We start from the raw sequence: 14,725 nt of genomic DNA, 5'->3' as shown, positions 1-14,725 counted from the left end.
TCAAACACCAACATAGTGGAGCATTATCAATGTCTTCAACTACTGTCCATTCTACTAACATCATTTACTATCGAAATTCTAATGATCGTAGTTTTCTTTCTGCATCATGTACCAGTACTATTTCCTACTTGCACAATCTCAAGCATCCTATCACGTGGCCAAACTGAAGTTCGGGGATTTACAAATTAACACTAAATTTGTAAATTATATTAGAATACTTTTAGGATAACTTTGTGGTGTTGATTTAGAATTCTTTTTTTTATTTTAATAGGTTATTTTATGACGCTTTACCAACATCTTAGGTTATTTAGCGTCTGAATGAGATGAAGGTGAAATGAGTCCGGAGTCCAGCACCGGAAGTTACCCAGCATTTGCTCATATTGGCTTGAGAGAAAACCCCAGAAAAAAACCTCCACCAGGTAACTTGTCCCAACCAGGAATCGAACCAGGGCCGCCTGGTTTCGCGGCCAGACGTGCTAACCGTTACTCCACAGGTGTGGACTTGATTTTGAATATGGCATTGGTTGTCCTGGGTTGGTTTTAATTCATATAGATAATGGATGTCTTCTTGAAAAAAAAAAATGCAAAAACTTTAATATTCATTATTTATTTAAACTTACCATGCATTTCATGGTCTGCCATAAGACAGAGTATAATCATTCATTTATTGTTTTTTATCCAAGAACAGGTTTTTCATTGCAAACCCAGCAATCTCCAATCTTTCCTATTTTCTCCCTTCTTAGTTTCTGCATATGAACCATGTATATTAATGTTATCTAAATTATCTGATATATTCTTCTGGCCTGAACTTTTTTTCCCATTTACCATTTCTTCCAGTGCATCCTTCAGAGGCCAGTTTCTTCTTAGCCAGCGACCCTGCCAATTTTTTTTCTCTTCCTGATCAATTTCAGTGTTATTATTTCTTCAACCATTTTTCTAGCACACCTTCCTTCCTTATTCTGTCTGTCCATTTCACATGCTCCAACCTTCTCCATATCCACATTTCAAATGCTTCTCGTCATTTCTTTTCACTTCGTCGTAATGTTCGTGTTTCTGCCCCATACAATGCTGCTTCTAATCAAGTAAATATAATATACATAGAATAAAAACATTCTTAAAATGCAACATGCACTGATGTGTTAAGTTATAGTTTGGTATAGATGATTGCTTCAAATGACGAGTGACCCCTTCAAGGCGGTTAACACCAACTGTTCAAGTCTTTTCGTAGTTCCTATAGCCTTCAGAAAGTGCTGAGTTGCATGTGGGATGGTACCTCTTGCACCAACGAGCAGGCCTTGAACTGTGACGTTAGACAGATTATATTTTTCTTTGTGGTATGGGAGTTGGCGTATAGATACCAGACTTCTCAGCGTTAACTTCTTCTGGTTGATTAGCATGGGACTTGAACAACACAGTAAGATCAATAATGATGATGGCAGAAATGCCTGGTGAAATGGCTATCATGTTGATACAGCTGATGCTACAGCAATTCCATGGACTTCTTTGTACACTGTGAGACCTTTTTCATAGAGTGTGTTGGTTATTAAGCTTCTTGGGTGATAATGTCTGCTGTTACGCAGCATAGAGACAAGATCCCAAAATGTCGGCAGAGGTTTCTGGCTTGCTGACAAAGTTGGTAAAAGAAAATTCTACCTGACAACTAGGAAATCACTATACTCCACTGGCACATGTAGAAATAGGATGGAAATAGTTAAATTTCGCTGTTAGGATATAAAGTAAGAAGACCTAGACTATAATTGGATAAAAAGTGATAAATGATTCATAAAATCCTCGTAATTGCGTGAAACGTTTATGCTCTCATTGGGTGTTATTACAAGTTGCATTTTTAAGGAAACACCACAGTGGCTCAGTGCTAATGTGCTGGGCTTATAAGCCAGGGAGCCTGGGTTAAAATCCCACTCTACCCTACATTGTAACTTGTGTTGGGCATGCCCATGACTCAGGCAACATAAGGGTTTTCTCTGGGTACTCCAGTTCCCTTGTGATATCCCAATAATTTTCCATTATCATTCATTACGAATGTAATGTGGAGCACTTGGGATAATCTCTGGCGAACCAAGTGGTCTATGCTTCTGGGCATTAGTGACATCTATGAGCCTGCTCACAGAGTCAAGGCGAATAATGCCCTGCCATGGGTGGGGGATAAAAAATAATATGGTTATTTATAAAAATTATGAATATAATTAGCCCCCCTATCCCACTATCTCCTGGCTTAATTCCCTCATGAATGATGCCTTATTAGTGTCATATATGAGGTTCCAACCTGTCATTGGACAATTGACTAAACAACATGAATATGATTGAGAGTGAAAAAAATGTAATGTGATTTATGTGTTGCATTGTAATCACCGGCGGTCAGGTAGCTCCATTGGTAATTGGGTATGGACTGGAAGGTCCTGGATTCAATCCCAGGTTGCAACGGAATTTTTCTCAATCCAAAATTTCCAGAATGGCTCCAAGGTTACCTCAGCCATCTATCAAATTGAGTACTGATTCTTTCCTGGGGTTAAAGGCAATCTGAGTGAAGCACTGACCACAAGACCTTATTCTAGTGCCAAGGTCAAAAAAGACATCCCCAGAATCTTGATTGCATACACTTGGGGTTACCTTTATCATTACCTTTTTTTAATTATTGATGATTATTTTTCCTTTATTTGCTTACTGAATATTTACTATATATCTGTACAAGTATTTACAATGGAATTACTGTGTTTCATCTGAATTGATTTTTTGACTAGCCAGCATCTACGATATGAGATATAAATATAATTCATGCAAGAAAGTAAGTCTCTCCCTCTAATAAACATATAAATGCAAGAGTCCAATCCGTTGCTAAGCAAGTGATGTCAGATGTTGAAATTTTCGTAATGTTTAATCATCTGAGCCTCGAACATAAACGTTTCTTGTTACAAATATTGTCAGAATGGCCAGCAATCTGTGACACATTATGTGTATTGATTTTTACAGAAAATAAGTTTGTCCACCACACAGATGTAGATTATATATGGGTATAGCTAAGAGATGGCTCTAATATTCTGGGATGCCAAAGTCTTCACACTGTACATAAATTCAAATTACAAAATATGTGAAAAGATGATAATTAGAACTGAAACCCGTGCACGAGCCTCACATGCACACATTCACTCATGCACATGTAGGTCTCAGGAATGCATGAATTTATTTCTCTGAAATAAGTCAGTGGATTAAATTACGTAACTAAGCAAATACTGGAGCAGGCTGCACTCTTGCTATCCATTCACATATAATACCAACAAAACGTGTAAGAAGAATGTAAATATTTTTAGTCTTACAGTACAATATATCTTTTCTTTAAAAGCTATTCATTTATATAGTCAAATTCAATCATAGCAAAATAAACGACACAAAGTACTAATTGAAGTTAATTGCTTAAATTCAGGAAAATTCTTAAACAAAAAGCAAATAGGATTATCTACCTAATTAGTACAATTCTTTTACTGTATCACATAAATATTTACAGTCTTGTTTCATGAAGAGATCCAATTGGTTCAGTCAGTGATTCAGTTTTTCCAGTCTTCATTTTTATGCAATCATCAAAATGTAATAATATACACATAACACATTCACACTTTTATGTATGCAAAATTGTATAAAAACATTATGCTAATGAAATAAGTTTAGTTTGACATATGTTGTAGAATACACCAGTCTACTAGTTGTGTCAATGTTGAACACTGAACGTGTCTTATTTCCAAGTCCATATATCAAACACTTCGTCTCTATACATAAATGTGACTATGTTACTTAAAACTAATTCATGACCTTAGAAAACAAGTCCATTCTTGTACATGATTCTTTATTTACACATAAGTATAAGCTAACTCCCTGCAAATTTTTATGCTGCTTGTCAACTTGTTTAGTTTATTTTATTTATTTTCGAGCGTATCACACCATCACAGAGGCAGCATATGGGTATGATGGGATATGGGAATGGCCATCATATGCTCGGGATACACTTGTACCTGGGTCAGAGGTAGTGTAGGTTGCATTCTCGATTCCGCGGCCATGGACTGATGATGAGTCTGGTGAGCTGGGTGTGGCTGTTGAGGCTGAGGTTGGGACTGATGAGGATACTGTGCCATCAAGTTCATATCAGAATTCGCATTCGCGTTTGCATTGTTTGCCAGACAAGCCACTGGTATCACGTGCGCCGGAGCATGCTGTGACTGTGGAGTGTGGCAGTTAACACTTCCTCTTCCGTCTTCCTGTGGGACTTCCTCTTGTTGTATTGAAATTAATCCTTGATGCTGTCCTCCCTGATTCTGTACAACTACTCGAGATGCACCCATTCCACCACCACGAGGGTCACTTTTATGTCTACGCCGAGTATGTTTCAACCAGTTGGGATAGTTCGTAAAAGTGCGTTCACAATACTTGCAGGCATATGGCCGCTCTCCTGTGTGGATGTTATAATGTTGCTGCAAAATTGTGACAATGAAACAACTGGAATTAGTATGTGTGAAAAATATTTCACATATAATACAGTGATTTATTTCTCGAATGGCTACAGAACATCATTGCCCCCCCCCCCTTCTGAGGAGAGTCTGAATACCTGCACCACGGCATGAGGCTTATTGTGCCAACATTTTTGTTATGGGGATGACTGTTGAAGTCCCAAGGACCGCATTTCAGTATGACCCTCCGTCTCCTGAGCCTCCTCAAACATCATATAAACTCAGGGATATAGAAGTCATCAGATTAATGGTGCGTGCAAGAGGGACCATAACAAAACAATTCGTCTCATTCTGTCAACAACAATTAAGGAAATTTCTATGATAGCTTTGATTTTATGGCAACACTTGTACTTCAATTCAAATTACAGTTGAATTTTCTCATTCTATTTTTTATCTGTTTTTTTATTTTACTGCAAATTTTAATTATTTTAAAACATTACCTACTGTAAATTTCAGTTTATTGTAAACAAACTTCTTGTAAGACATTTTTAATGTCACATCTTAAATGTTACTGTTTAACATTCTTTGTCTTTGGTAACCTCACCAAGCTGAGGAAGATTAATAATTTTTTATTTTTATGCATCCTAATGTACAGTCTTAAAGAAGTGACTCTTGTGAGTGCGGCAATGAACCTCTGGGTTAGCCATAAATAAGTAAATAATAGAATAGTATCTGTCTGTATCAAAATCCATCTTACTAATCCACAAATGTTTTGCAAATGGAAATGCTCACTTCTATGGAATAAAATCTTTGCAACTACCCAGTCAAACACATTTCTGCAACTTTCTTACTTGCGGAAACATACCTTTAAATGTTTCATCGAGTAAAATTATGTAGGTACAGATATACTGTCTAAGAGAATATAAAACAAAAATATCATCATATTTGAGAAAAGAAGACTGCATGAAATAGTGTAGTTACATTACATTACAATATAAACTGACATAAAATGTAACAATCCTAGCAATGTATTACTACTTATTTTACAACATACCTTCAGTTTTGTGGTACTCAGGAACCCCTTGTTGCAGTATGTGCAGACGTATGGTCTCGCTTCAGCATGGACCATGGCATGCACTTTTAGACAGCGCTCAGTTTTGTACATCTTGAGGCATATTGTACACTGGAATGGACGCTTTTCACTATGGAAACTATAGTGTCGGTTTAAATGCGACTTTTCTGCAAAGCTGTAGCAAAAGAAATTCATCTCGAATTATAAAATTTTAAATTAAAACTATAAATATTTACTTCATGCAGTTAATTGTGCAATGGCACTAAGGACTGACAGATATGTATCACTGGCTCTTGTCTTCTCAATACAATCCAGCTATACTGTTGCTTTTCATATCTTTAAAAGATGACATTATTTTTGTTAAATGATATTTTGTAAAACTTGTATTTCTCGTTTTAATATTATATCCTATTGCTGTACTGTACAATAGTATAATGTTTGAACTGTTTCACATCTTGCAGTTGATTTTGAAGCGTATTTTAGTAACTGAACCCACCAGAGTAAATTTTATTAGACTTTAAATAATAGAAAATTCTGCAGGTAATTTGCGAATTTTACGGAGTTGACTGTAATCTCTAATGATAAATTTCGTGTAATTTATGCACATTAAGCCTACTTACTCTCAGGTAAAGAAACTAATCACTCATTAGAAAAATAACTAAAGTTAAGAAAACTACAGTTGACCTATTCCTGACAAATCTGATCACATTAGAGGAAGACTATTTTGGGTGTTCATTTGGTTACCACCATATGTCAAATTTTCACATTCTGTCAAGCTTAAAATTTAGACGAATGTAGTTTACAAACTGAGATAAACATTTTTTTTTTTTTTAGATTAGCATAAATAAACTCTGTGATCAATGAGAATCATGAACCACATTCAATGAACAAATAGGTGTTCTGTGCTTTGTGTCTATGAAAGAAACACTTTTTTACATCGCTACGAACTCAAACATCTTTTTATGGAAATTCAACTTCCACCATCATTTTCTTACCATTTTCCACACTTCTCGCAGGCAAAAGGACGTTCGCCAGTATGGTGCTTCACATGCTGTTGCATATTTACTTTCTGCGTGAAGGTCTTTCCACATACATCACACATAAACCTACGACCCAATTTGTGAACATTCTGATGTGCTGTAAGTCCTCCTCTCGTATGAAGTCTAAAAAGACAAGTAAAAATGCATGTGAACAGAATTGTTTTGATATAAAAAAGGTCATTACAATCTTACAATTAATTTATTTATAAACAATATCATACCAGTTAATGGCCAACTAAATTACTACTTTGTACATAATATATTGTTGGCTAAGAATGAAAACCTCGTATCTAAATTAAAAAAAAAAAAATCTTTTTTTGTTTAATCGGAAGATAATCTCGTAACTCACTCGTAATCTTAATTATCTAGTACATCACATGTTCCAATGTCACTATTCCATAAAGTACCGTATTACTAATCCAAAATTCGTAACTTGTCAATGAATTTAATATCAGAATTTTATACATGTCTCATACTTAGAGGCATGAAAATATCGTAATTGCAATAAACGCAATAAAAGTAAGAAGCATGCTTTTTGCTCTTTTTTCAGTTTTCTTTACATTTCATCATAACTGCAACCTTTTGAAGCTAGTTTCATTATTGTGCATTAATGCTAAAATAATTATTACCACGATAAATTGTATTTTCAGTGAAATAAAAGCAATTTTGGAGAATACAAAATCTTTTTTCATTTTTGTGGAGTCTGACATACTGTGAATTGTGCATGTGCAATACTGATCTCTGCTTTTAGAGCAAGTTGACCAGAGAGTGTAACTCTGATATCCTCTGACATGGACGGAGGTAAGGGAGGCAGAAACTGTTTTTAATATTTCGATTGCTGATTTTTAAATTACAGGACTGCTGGTTGCCACTGAATTTAAACACGAACATTCATTTAGTGTTACACTATTACAACAAAATGTGTTGTCACCAATGCTGACCCATACAAAGAGACTCAGGACCCCTAGGCAGTTAACAGAATCAGCCCCTTTTTTGGTAATTTAGCAAAAAAACAAACTTTACCTTCGAGGATGTTCCTGTACTGCTGTACTACCATTCACTAATCATTTCCGGAACATTCTATTTTAGAGGGTTATTCTATAAAATCTTAAGATACTATACACTAGAAAATGAGTCTTAAGCAAGCAGCCGAGTGTGGAGGTTCATTTGTGCAAGTCAGAGAAAGTAAGTGTACCAAAGACATTACCTATGAGTGAAATAGAGTATATTGAAATGAAACAAGATTTAGTAGCATTGAAGGAGATCATAGTGGAGATGAAGAAGAAGATGGAAGAAATCCAATACGAAAATGAAGGTTTGAAAAGCAAATGGGAGCACTTAGAGGAGAAAGAACTTGATATTTTTTTTTTTTTTGAGTAGAAGAAAATGAGAAGGAACATAGAGGTGAAACATACGAGAAGGTAATAGAAGTGTTTTGGAATTGATTTGAGTGACGGACAAATTGTAGAAGTATTTAGAATAGGGAGAAGAAATCTAAATCGTAATCCAGATCAAGTTAGACCTATACTAATTAAATTCAAGAGCATGATAACGAAGGATAAGATCATGAGAAACAGAAGGTCGCTAGGGAACACTTCCATTAGAATAGACAATGACTGGTCTTACGAAGTAAGGAGCAGAAGACGAGATTTGGTCCTTTTTCTGAAAGAAAGAAAGAAAGAAGCTAGGAAAAGAGGTCAATTTGCAAGACTATGTAGAGACAAATTAAAGATTAACAACTTGATCTTTAGTGTAGAAGAATGTCTCGAAAGCAATAAGGAGCTGGAAGTAGATTTGGAAGAAATGGAGAGGAATAGAAGAGTCCTAAAGGAGAAAATTAGGGAATTAGTATCGATGTGCATTGGAACTGATATCAGCTTGGGCAACATTAATGAAAATAGCAAGGTAAGCACACCTCGGAGTTCAACAGTTAGACATGGAATGCGGAAAGAAGTAACCTTAAGCAATCGAGAGAAGCCAGTGACGTCATCTGATAAAGAGAAAATATAAACATGTAGCAGAATTCTACAAACGCGTCAGAATTTGTTCAGTCAGCATCTGGGAGCGATTCCAAGGCAAGTACAAGAGTTGTGGAGTCAGGTAAAAACAGCGACAAGGCAAGCGAAGAAAAATGGAATGGATCTAGGGAACAATGATGAAGGAAGAGGAGTGAATAGTAAGAAGAAACATTATGTGTTAAGGAGTTGGTGTAGTGGGAGAAAATATAAGCAAAAGTAGATAATAGGGAGAACAAGGATATCAATAACAAGTGAAGTGAAGTGAAGGAAGGTTGTAAGTGTGAGGGCCAGTAATGGAGAAGTGGGGAAATATTAGATAGATAGGCTGGTGAATGAGAGGTGACAAAGATACATTTAAAGGGAACATGAGTGGAAGAGAAAATGAAGTATTTATTTTTTATTTTATTTTTTTATTGGGTTATTTTACGACGCTGTATCAACATCTAGGTTATTTAGCGTCTGAATGATATGAAGGTGATAATGCCAGTGAAATGAGTCCAGGGTCCAGCACCGAAAGTTACCCACCATTTGCTCGTATTGGGTTGAGAGAAAACCCTGGAAAAAACCTCAACCAGGTAACTTGCCCCGACCGGGATTCGAACCCGGGCCACCTGGTTTCGCAGCCAGACGAGCTGCCCGTTACTCCACAGGTGTGGAGGAAAAAATGAAGTAAGTTATCAATCAATCTTCTTAATGTATCCAGCTGTTTGCTGACAACATAAAATCCACTATAATCCATACATATAATTAATGCTATAATTTCACACCTCTACTTATACTTCATGTTGTCTTGCAATCATTCTTCAAATACCGTAAATTTGATGTAACTATTAAAATATAATCATACTTACACTTTCCCACATTCTCCACATGGATATTCTATTTTTTCATCAGTTTTATGTTTTTTGAGGTGAATATTGAGTCCAGGCCGGGTTACAAAACCTTTACCACATTCTTCGCAAATAAATGGTTTCACTGTCGTATGTTTGGCTAGGATATGTACATGAAGCATACTTCGCAAACTAAAGCCTTTTTGACAATATTCACACCTGTGTAAGAATCAATATATCTATTAATATTCATTGCATTGTGTGTACAGCAACATTAAAGGTCACGACACTTTACAGAAGAGGGTGAGAGGTAAACAGCCAATCAGTACATATGATACTGCATTCACATCTAATATGAAAACAAACGATTTCAATAACTTTTTACATTAGTCACAGATATTAAAGGAGAAAATAGTATCACAAAATAATATGTAACTGCTTAGTTAATTTTAATTTTAAAACTCAGCACACTGAGTACTGAGAAAATAAAACACACACAATAAACTTGCATAGTAACAAATTCCATCTCTTATTATGAAATATTAATTATAAGCTTGTATATTATATATAAACACAGAGCCTAGTTCAGGAAAATGTCACATCTGTTTTCACAGTAAATGTTTTGTAGCAAAATTTCTATCTGCAGAATTTGTCAAACACAAGTTAACATTTTAGTACAAAAATAATCACCTATATCTGCCCTCAGTGACATGTCGGTAACAATGTGACCTGAAAGTTGAATACTTTTCCATTGTTTTGTTGCAGTAAGAACATGTGTATATGGGTTTCTTGTCATAAGAACTACGATAATGTCTATCAAACTGCGATTTAAATGGAAAAATTTGTTCACACTGGTTACACTTAATACCCCAATGTGTTTTCCATTCTTCTTTAGCATTTTTATCTGCTTCCTCATCAATTTCTTCATCTTCTCCCTCTTCTTCCTCATCCCTGAGACCTACAAATAAAAATATGATCGTTAGTACCTTAATTTTAGACAAATTACAAGTAGTATTACTAGGAATGTAATAGTGTACTACTTGTAATGATCTTTCTGATTAACTTCTGAATAATATTTGAAGTTGGGACACACATTACCAGGCTATATCAGGGCTGTCATCCGGCCATGTCTTGGTCCATTCATTAGGAAACCATAGACTTGTCCGGAACTCATCCATGTTCCAGCCACTGCACTGGCATGACTCGGAAGTTATGCAAATCTGCTTCGAAATCATGATGTAACCAGACGGGAAAAATGTTGGCTAATTTTCGTAACAGTGAATTAGAAATTATAGCACTCTTACTGCAATAGATAAAATGCTTCCTGAAGGAATTATAGTGGCTTTTGGAACCGGTAATATCTGTGATATGCATTAGAGTAAGAAAAGGAGAACGTAGTAAGAAGTAGGCAGAAAAGTGTGAAAAGAAGTGGTTACACAGTTATCCATATTCTTGTGTAGTCAAAAAGATGTTGGTTAGTTCAAAAGCCATGATCAAAATACGCACACAAGTAATCTCCAAACTTGCAAATTGGTGAAAACTTTCTAAACTGTTACCTTGAAAAATAAACAAAACTATTCTCGCCCGGTGATATGTGAACAGATGTATTTAATTTAACTGTGCAATTCATCAACCGGATGACAGTCATCACTCAGCCAGTCTCCAGTCCTGACAGGCACAGTAATGTTTGTCCTCACCTTCAATCTAATCATACTCGCTACTTTTATATATTATCTTTCTGATTACTACTTTTGAAAAACCCTTAATCTAATCATAGGCCTATCCTTTACTTTTATATACCGGTATGATGTTTCTGATTACTATGGCACCTTTGAATAGTACTTAACCTAATAATATTCGCTATTGTTATGTATGATCTTTCTATTACCGGTACTACCTTTGAAGACGTTGAGCTCATCGATTTCATGAGGATCAATTTTCTCCAAATCTTCAGCATCTTCATCACCTTCTTCTTCCATTTTTTCTTCTTTAACGTCATCTTCACTTTCTTCTTCAGAACTTGGAGGAGGCCTTGGTATATTCCGACGAGGACGCCCTCTTCTCCTCACTAATGCTGACTGTTGGTGTGAGGTTTTCTTAGGTTGTAGCATTTTTCTTCTTCTTGAATGTCGCATAGATCGTTCATTAGCACTACCACGTTTTGACTCTCTCAATGGTGGTGTTGGTGATGGAGGTAGTTCTGAAACACGTGGAATTCAGTTGTAAGAGTCAATTTTATACTTGGTCTGTGAATATATATTTAATAACAGTCTTTAATACTTTCATTTCTAAAAAAAAAAAAAAAGGGAAAGATGTATTGCGAACTATAATATACATAAAAATGGATTCGAGTAGAAAAAAATTAATGGCACTAGCCTATATGAAAAATACGAGATAAACTTCAGTTTACAGTTTTCCTTCCTTCCCTCTGTCCCCAAAATTCCTACCTTGTGCACACAAATACTTCAGTAATTACAATGCTAAAGTTGTAAGAATAAAATTATAATCAATCATTTTACTAAAAGAATCGCTTTCTCTTCTGTACATTAGTAAAACTAAGTAACAGCAACAATCTCTTCTTTTCCTTATGAAATATTTTTCAATTAGCCTACAAATCAATGGAAAATTTAAGTAGGTTAAACAAATGTTCCAACAAGCATATCATTATGAAGTTGCATTAATTTTTAATTTGCATACCAATAATTTGTACCCACCTGGTATACTTTGATCATCATCCTCTTCGTCTTCATCAGTACTAATGACTTTATTTTCAATATGATTGTCACCTTCTGATTCTAAAGTAACATCTAAAGGAAGTTCTAGTAATTCATCTTTGATTTCGATATCTTCAGGATCATTCTTTACATCAATTCCGTCTTCATTTTGCGTTTCTCCTACCTTTAATCAAAAGAAACGTAACAAAATCATATTATTATTGACATACATACTTAACCACTAATACACAACATAACATTGACAGGTGTTTTCACAAACCGGTACCCTAGATGAAACATCGACTGTCTTCATTTGAATAAGCAGTTCTAAAGTATGCTGTACTCGATTAGCTCTTTCGGCGAATCTGTGATAGTCCTCTAACCGTGCTCGACATGGTCTGCAAACCTTTTTTGGTAACATATCATCCTTCGAAACCTGAAAAAATAATTAAGGACATTGTTTACACTATTTCGTAAATGATAAATGTAAACTTCAGGTCATATTTTTATTCAAATACTTGTAAATTCGATCCAATGCAAAACCATAAATTTTTGTCCAAATATAACACAATAATTTTATTAAATTCAATTAATATGAATAGAATACTAAATGACACTATTAAATTCTAATGGCAGTGTGCCTCCACAACAATTGTTCTTACTTCAATTCTCAGACACTGTATTATTTTCTCTTCGAGACACAAATTAACGCCTTCAGAACTATATATAATAACACCGTTCTTCGCTTCAACGGCACAAAGCCGACAATAATCAGCAATAGACTTCTCGCACGGAGCCATTTTCTCTTAAAGCTCTACTTCAACGACACCTGTAATTCATTTGGAGAACTACAATAAACATGATAGAATCTGCTCTGTTAATAGGGTGATTTTTTTTTCTTTGGTTTTAAAAAATTACTTACACATTGTAGTGTATGTCCTACAGTATCAACATAGTTGTCATAAATATTATATAGGTTTAGTTGGTTTCTAATGAGCTACTTGTAGCAATGAAGTCATTAGCTGTCTCGCTTTCTAACAAATGAAAACAATGTGACTGAAGAAGTTTGTGAATGTTCAAGTTTTGTTTAGTAAAAACAGAATAATACGAACTTTAATTCTAATGAAGTATGGTTCATTTAACTATGTTTTTATAATGAAATTGTTACACAAGAAACATTATTATTATTATTATTATTATTATTATTATTATTATTATTATTGCCACCACTTCTACTACTATTACTTACTACTACTGCTACATTACTATACAATTACTTACGGTACCGTACTACTACTGTTACTGTTGCAAGAAAAAACTTAAGAGGAGAGAGTTAGTGGTTTTCGAAAATTAGATATAACCAGTACTATAATTATTGTTATTACCTATTAAGCTTCTTTTCTAAAGGGTTACATGTATAGTTATATGGATGTTTTTACATAGGCCTATTTAATTCAGAAAATTATGTGCAATTGTTTGGCCTCTGCTAAACTTTGCCCCTCCCTCCAATGCTCCGACATTTGAAGCTGGACTATGGAAATATTAAAGAGAAATATAACCTAATTTATTATATTTCTAAATGCGTGTTTTTAAGGGATTATATTTTGGCATTCTTTGGTATGTTTTGATAAACACACAACAAAATACGTACCGCAGAATAGTTACTGTAAAAATAAGAGTTTCCTAAAAAAAAAAAAAAGACAATTGTCCTGCCATCTACCAGTTTGTTCAGAAATTACATGATTGAGTAATACAAATTTCCGTCACTAGGTTGCACCAACTAACCTCAACATTAATTGATTGATTAATGGGAGTGTCGTTCATCCAGCGGTTCTTACGAATTTCTTCCCAATAGACAAATAAATATAAATGGCTTTCATATCAGACCTTTCCAGTTTAAATAACTATATAATTTAAATTGAATTTAATTAAACAAAAAATACGTCAATTTAGATATTGAGGGGGGGAGTTTAAAACAAGTCTTAATTATTGCATTATTAGGTTTCACCCCCAGTTTGAAATTTCAAATGGCACCCCTATCTTGTGATACTTAAATTTGAAAGAGTATTAATTTCTTTATATATCTTATTCATTTCTTCTCGTATGTTTTGTTTTCTGTCGTCACCTGCAAATTTGATTGTTGTTATTGTTCATTAGAGCTGAAGAGAATATAAAGCTACAAAGACTTATTGAGTATTTCAAGTAATACATAGTTATATCTGTGTATTGAATTACTTTAAAATGGTGTATACTCTTCAAGAGAGAATAGAAATCATCCCTATTGATTAAATTTAGGAAATACACCAAATAAACTGTGTTTTCATCCTACAATCAACTGACAGTAACAACATTCCAGGTTGTCAGGCGACGAAAAACAAAAGATGCGAAAGCAAATGACTGAGATATATAAACAATAATTGATACTCTTTCAAATTTAAGTATCACATGATAGGGGTGCTATTTGAAATTTCAAAGTGAGGATGGTTGGAGATGAAGGATTAAAGCCTAATATGCAATTAAGACAGGTTTTAAATTTTCGCCTCAATATATAAATTGACGTGTCTTTTGTTAAAATTAAATTAAATTTAAATTATATT

At 34.5% G+C, this 14,725-nt stretch overlaps 1 protein-coding gene across 3 annotated transcripts; it reads right to left on the bottom strand.

Annotated features, from left to right (window-relative positions):
* Nucleotides 1-622: 622 nt before the first annotated feature.
* Nucleotides 623-12,938, bottom strand: LOC138712234 (GDNF-inducible zinc finger protein 1-like). 3 transcript variants are annotated; one of them, XM_069843787.1, is made up of 9 exons: nucleotides 12,791-12,938; nucleotides 12,409-12,564; nucleotides 12,129-12,312; nucleotides 11,303-11,614; nucleotides 10,105-10,372; nucleotides 9,436-9,633; nucleotides 6,522-6,689; nucleotides 5,509-5,701; nucleotides 623-4,478 (listed from the first exon to the last, which is right to left on the bottom strand). In XM_069843787.1, exons 1-9 carry the CDS (start codon nucleotides 12,926-12,928, stop codon nucleotides 3,954-3,956), a joined length of 2,142 nt encoding a protein of 713 aa, XP_069699888.1. In that variant the 5' UTR covers nucleotides 12,929-12,938; the 3' UTR covers nucleotides 623-3,953. The 3 variants fall into 3 exon arrangements, with proteins under 3 accessions (XP_069699888.1, XP_069699890.1, XP_069699889.1); XM_069843789.1 differs by having other exon boundaries at nucleotides 11,312-11,614; XM_069843788.1 differs by having other exon boundaries at nucleotides 12,415-12,564.
* Nucleotides 12,939-14,725: the final 1,787 nt, after the last annotated feature.

The sequence above is a fragment of the Periplaneta americana genome, chromosome 13 (genome assembly GCF_040183065.1).
Source record: "Periplaneta americana isolate PAMFEO1 chromosome 13, P.americana_PAMFEO1_priV1, whole genome shotgun sequence".
In the NCBI taxonomy this organism is placed as follows: domain Eukaryota; kingdom Metazoa; phylum Arthropoda; class Insecta; order Blattodea; family Blattidae; genus Periplaneta; species Periplaneta americana.
The sequence above is the reverse complement of the archived record's forward strand: the minus strand, read 5'-3'. Positions and strand labels throughout refer to the sequence as shown.

Coding starts and splice junctions, on each gene's coding strand:
- LOC138712234 (XM_069843787.1), bottom strand. CDS start 12,928: ATGGCTCCGTGCGAGAAGTCTATTGCTGATTATTGTCGGCTTTGTGCC. Junction 9,634..10,104: donor GTCACTGAGGGCAGATATAG/GTGATTATTTTT, acceptor ATTCTTACACAG/GTGTGAATATTGTCAAAAAG. Junction 4,479..5,508: donor TGAGTACCACAAAACTGAAG/GTATGTTGTAAA, acceptor ACAATTTTGCAG/CAACATTATAACATCCACAC.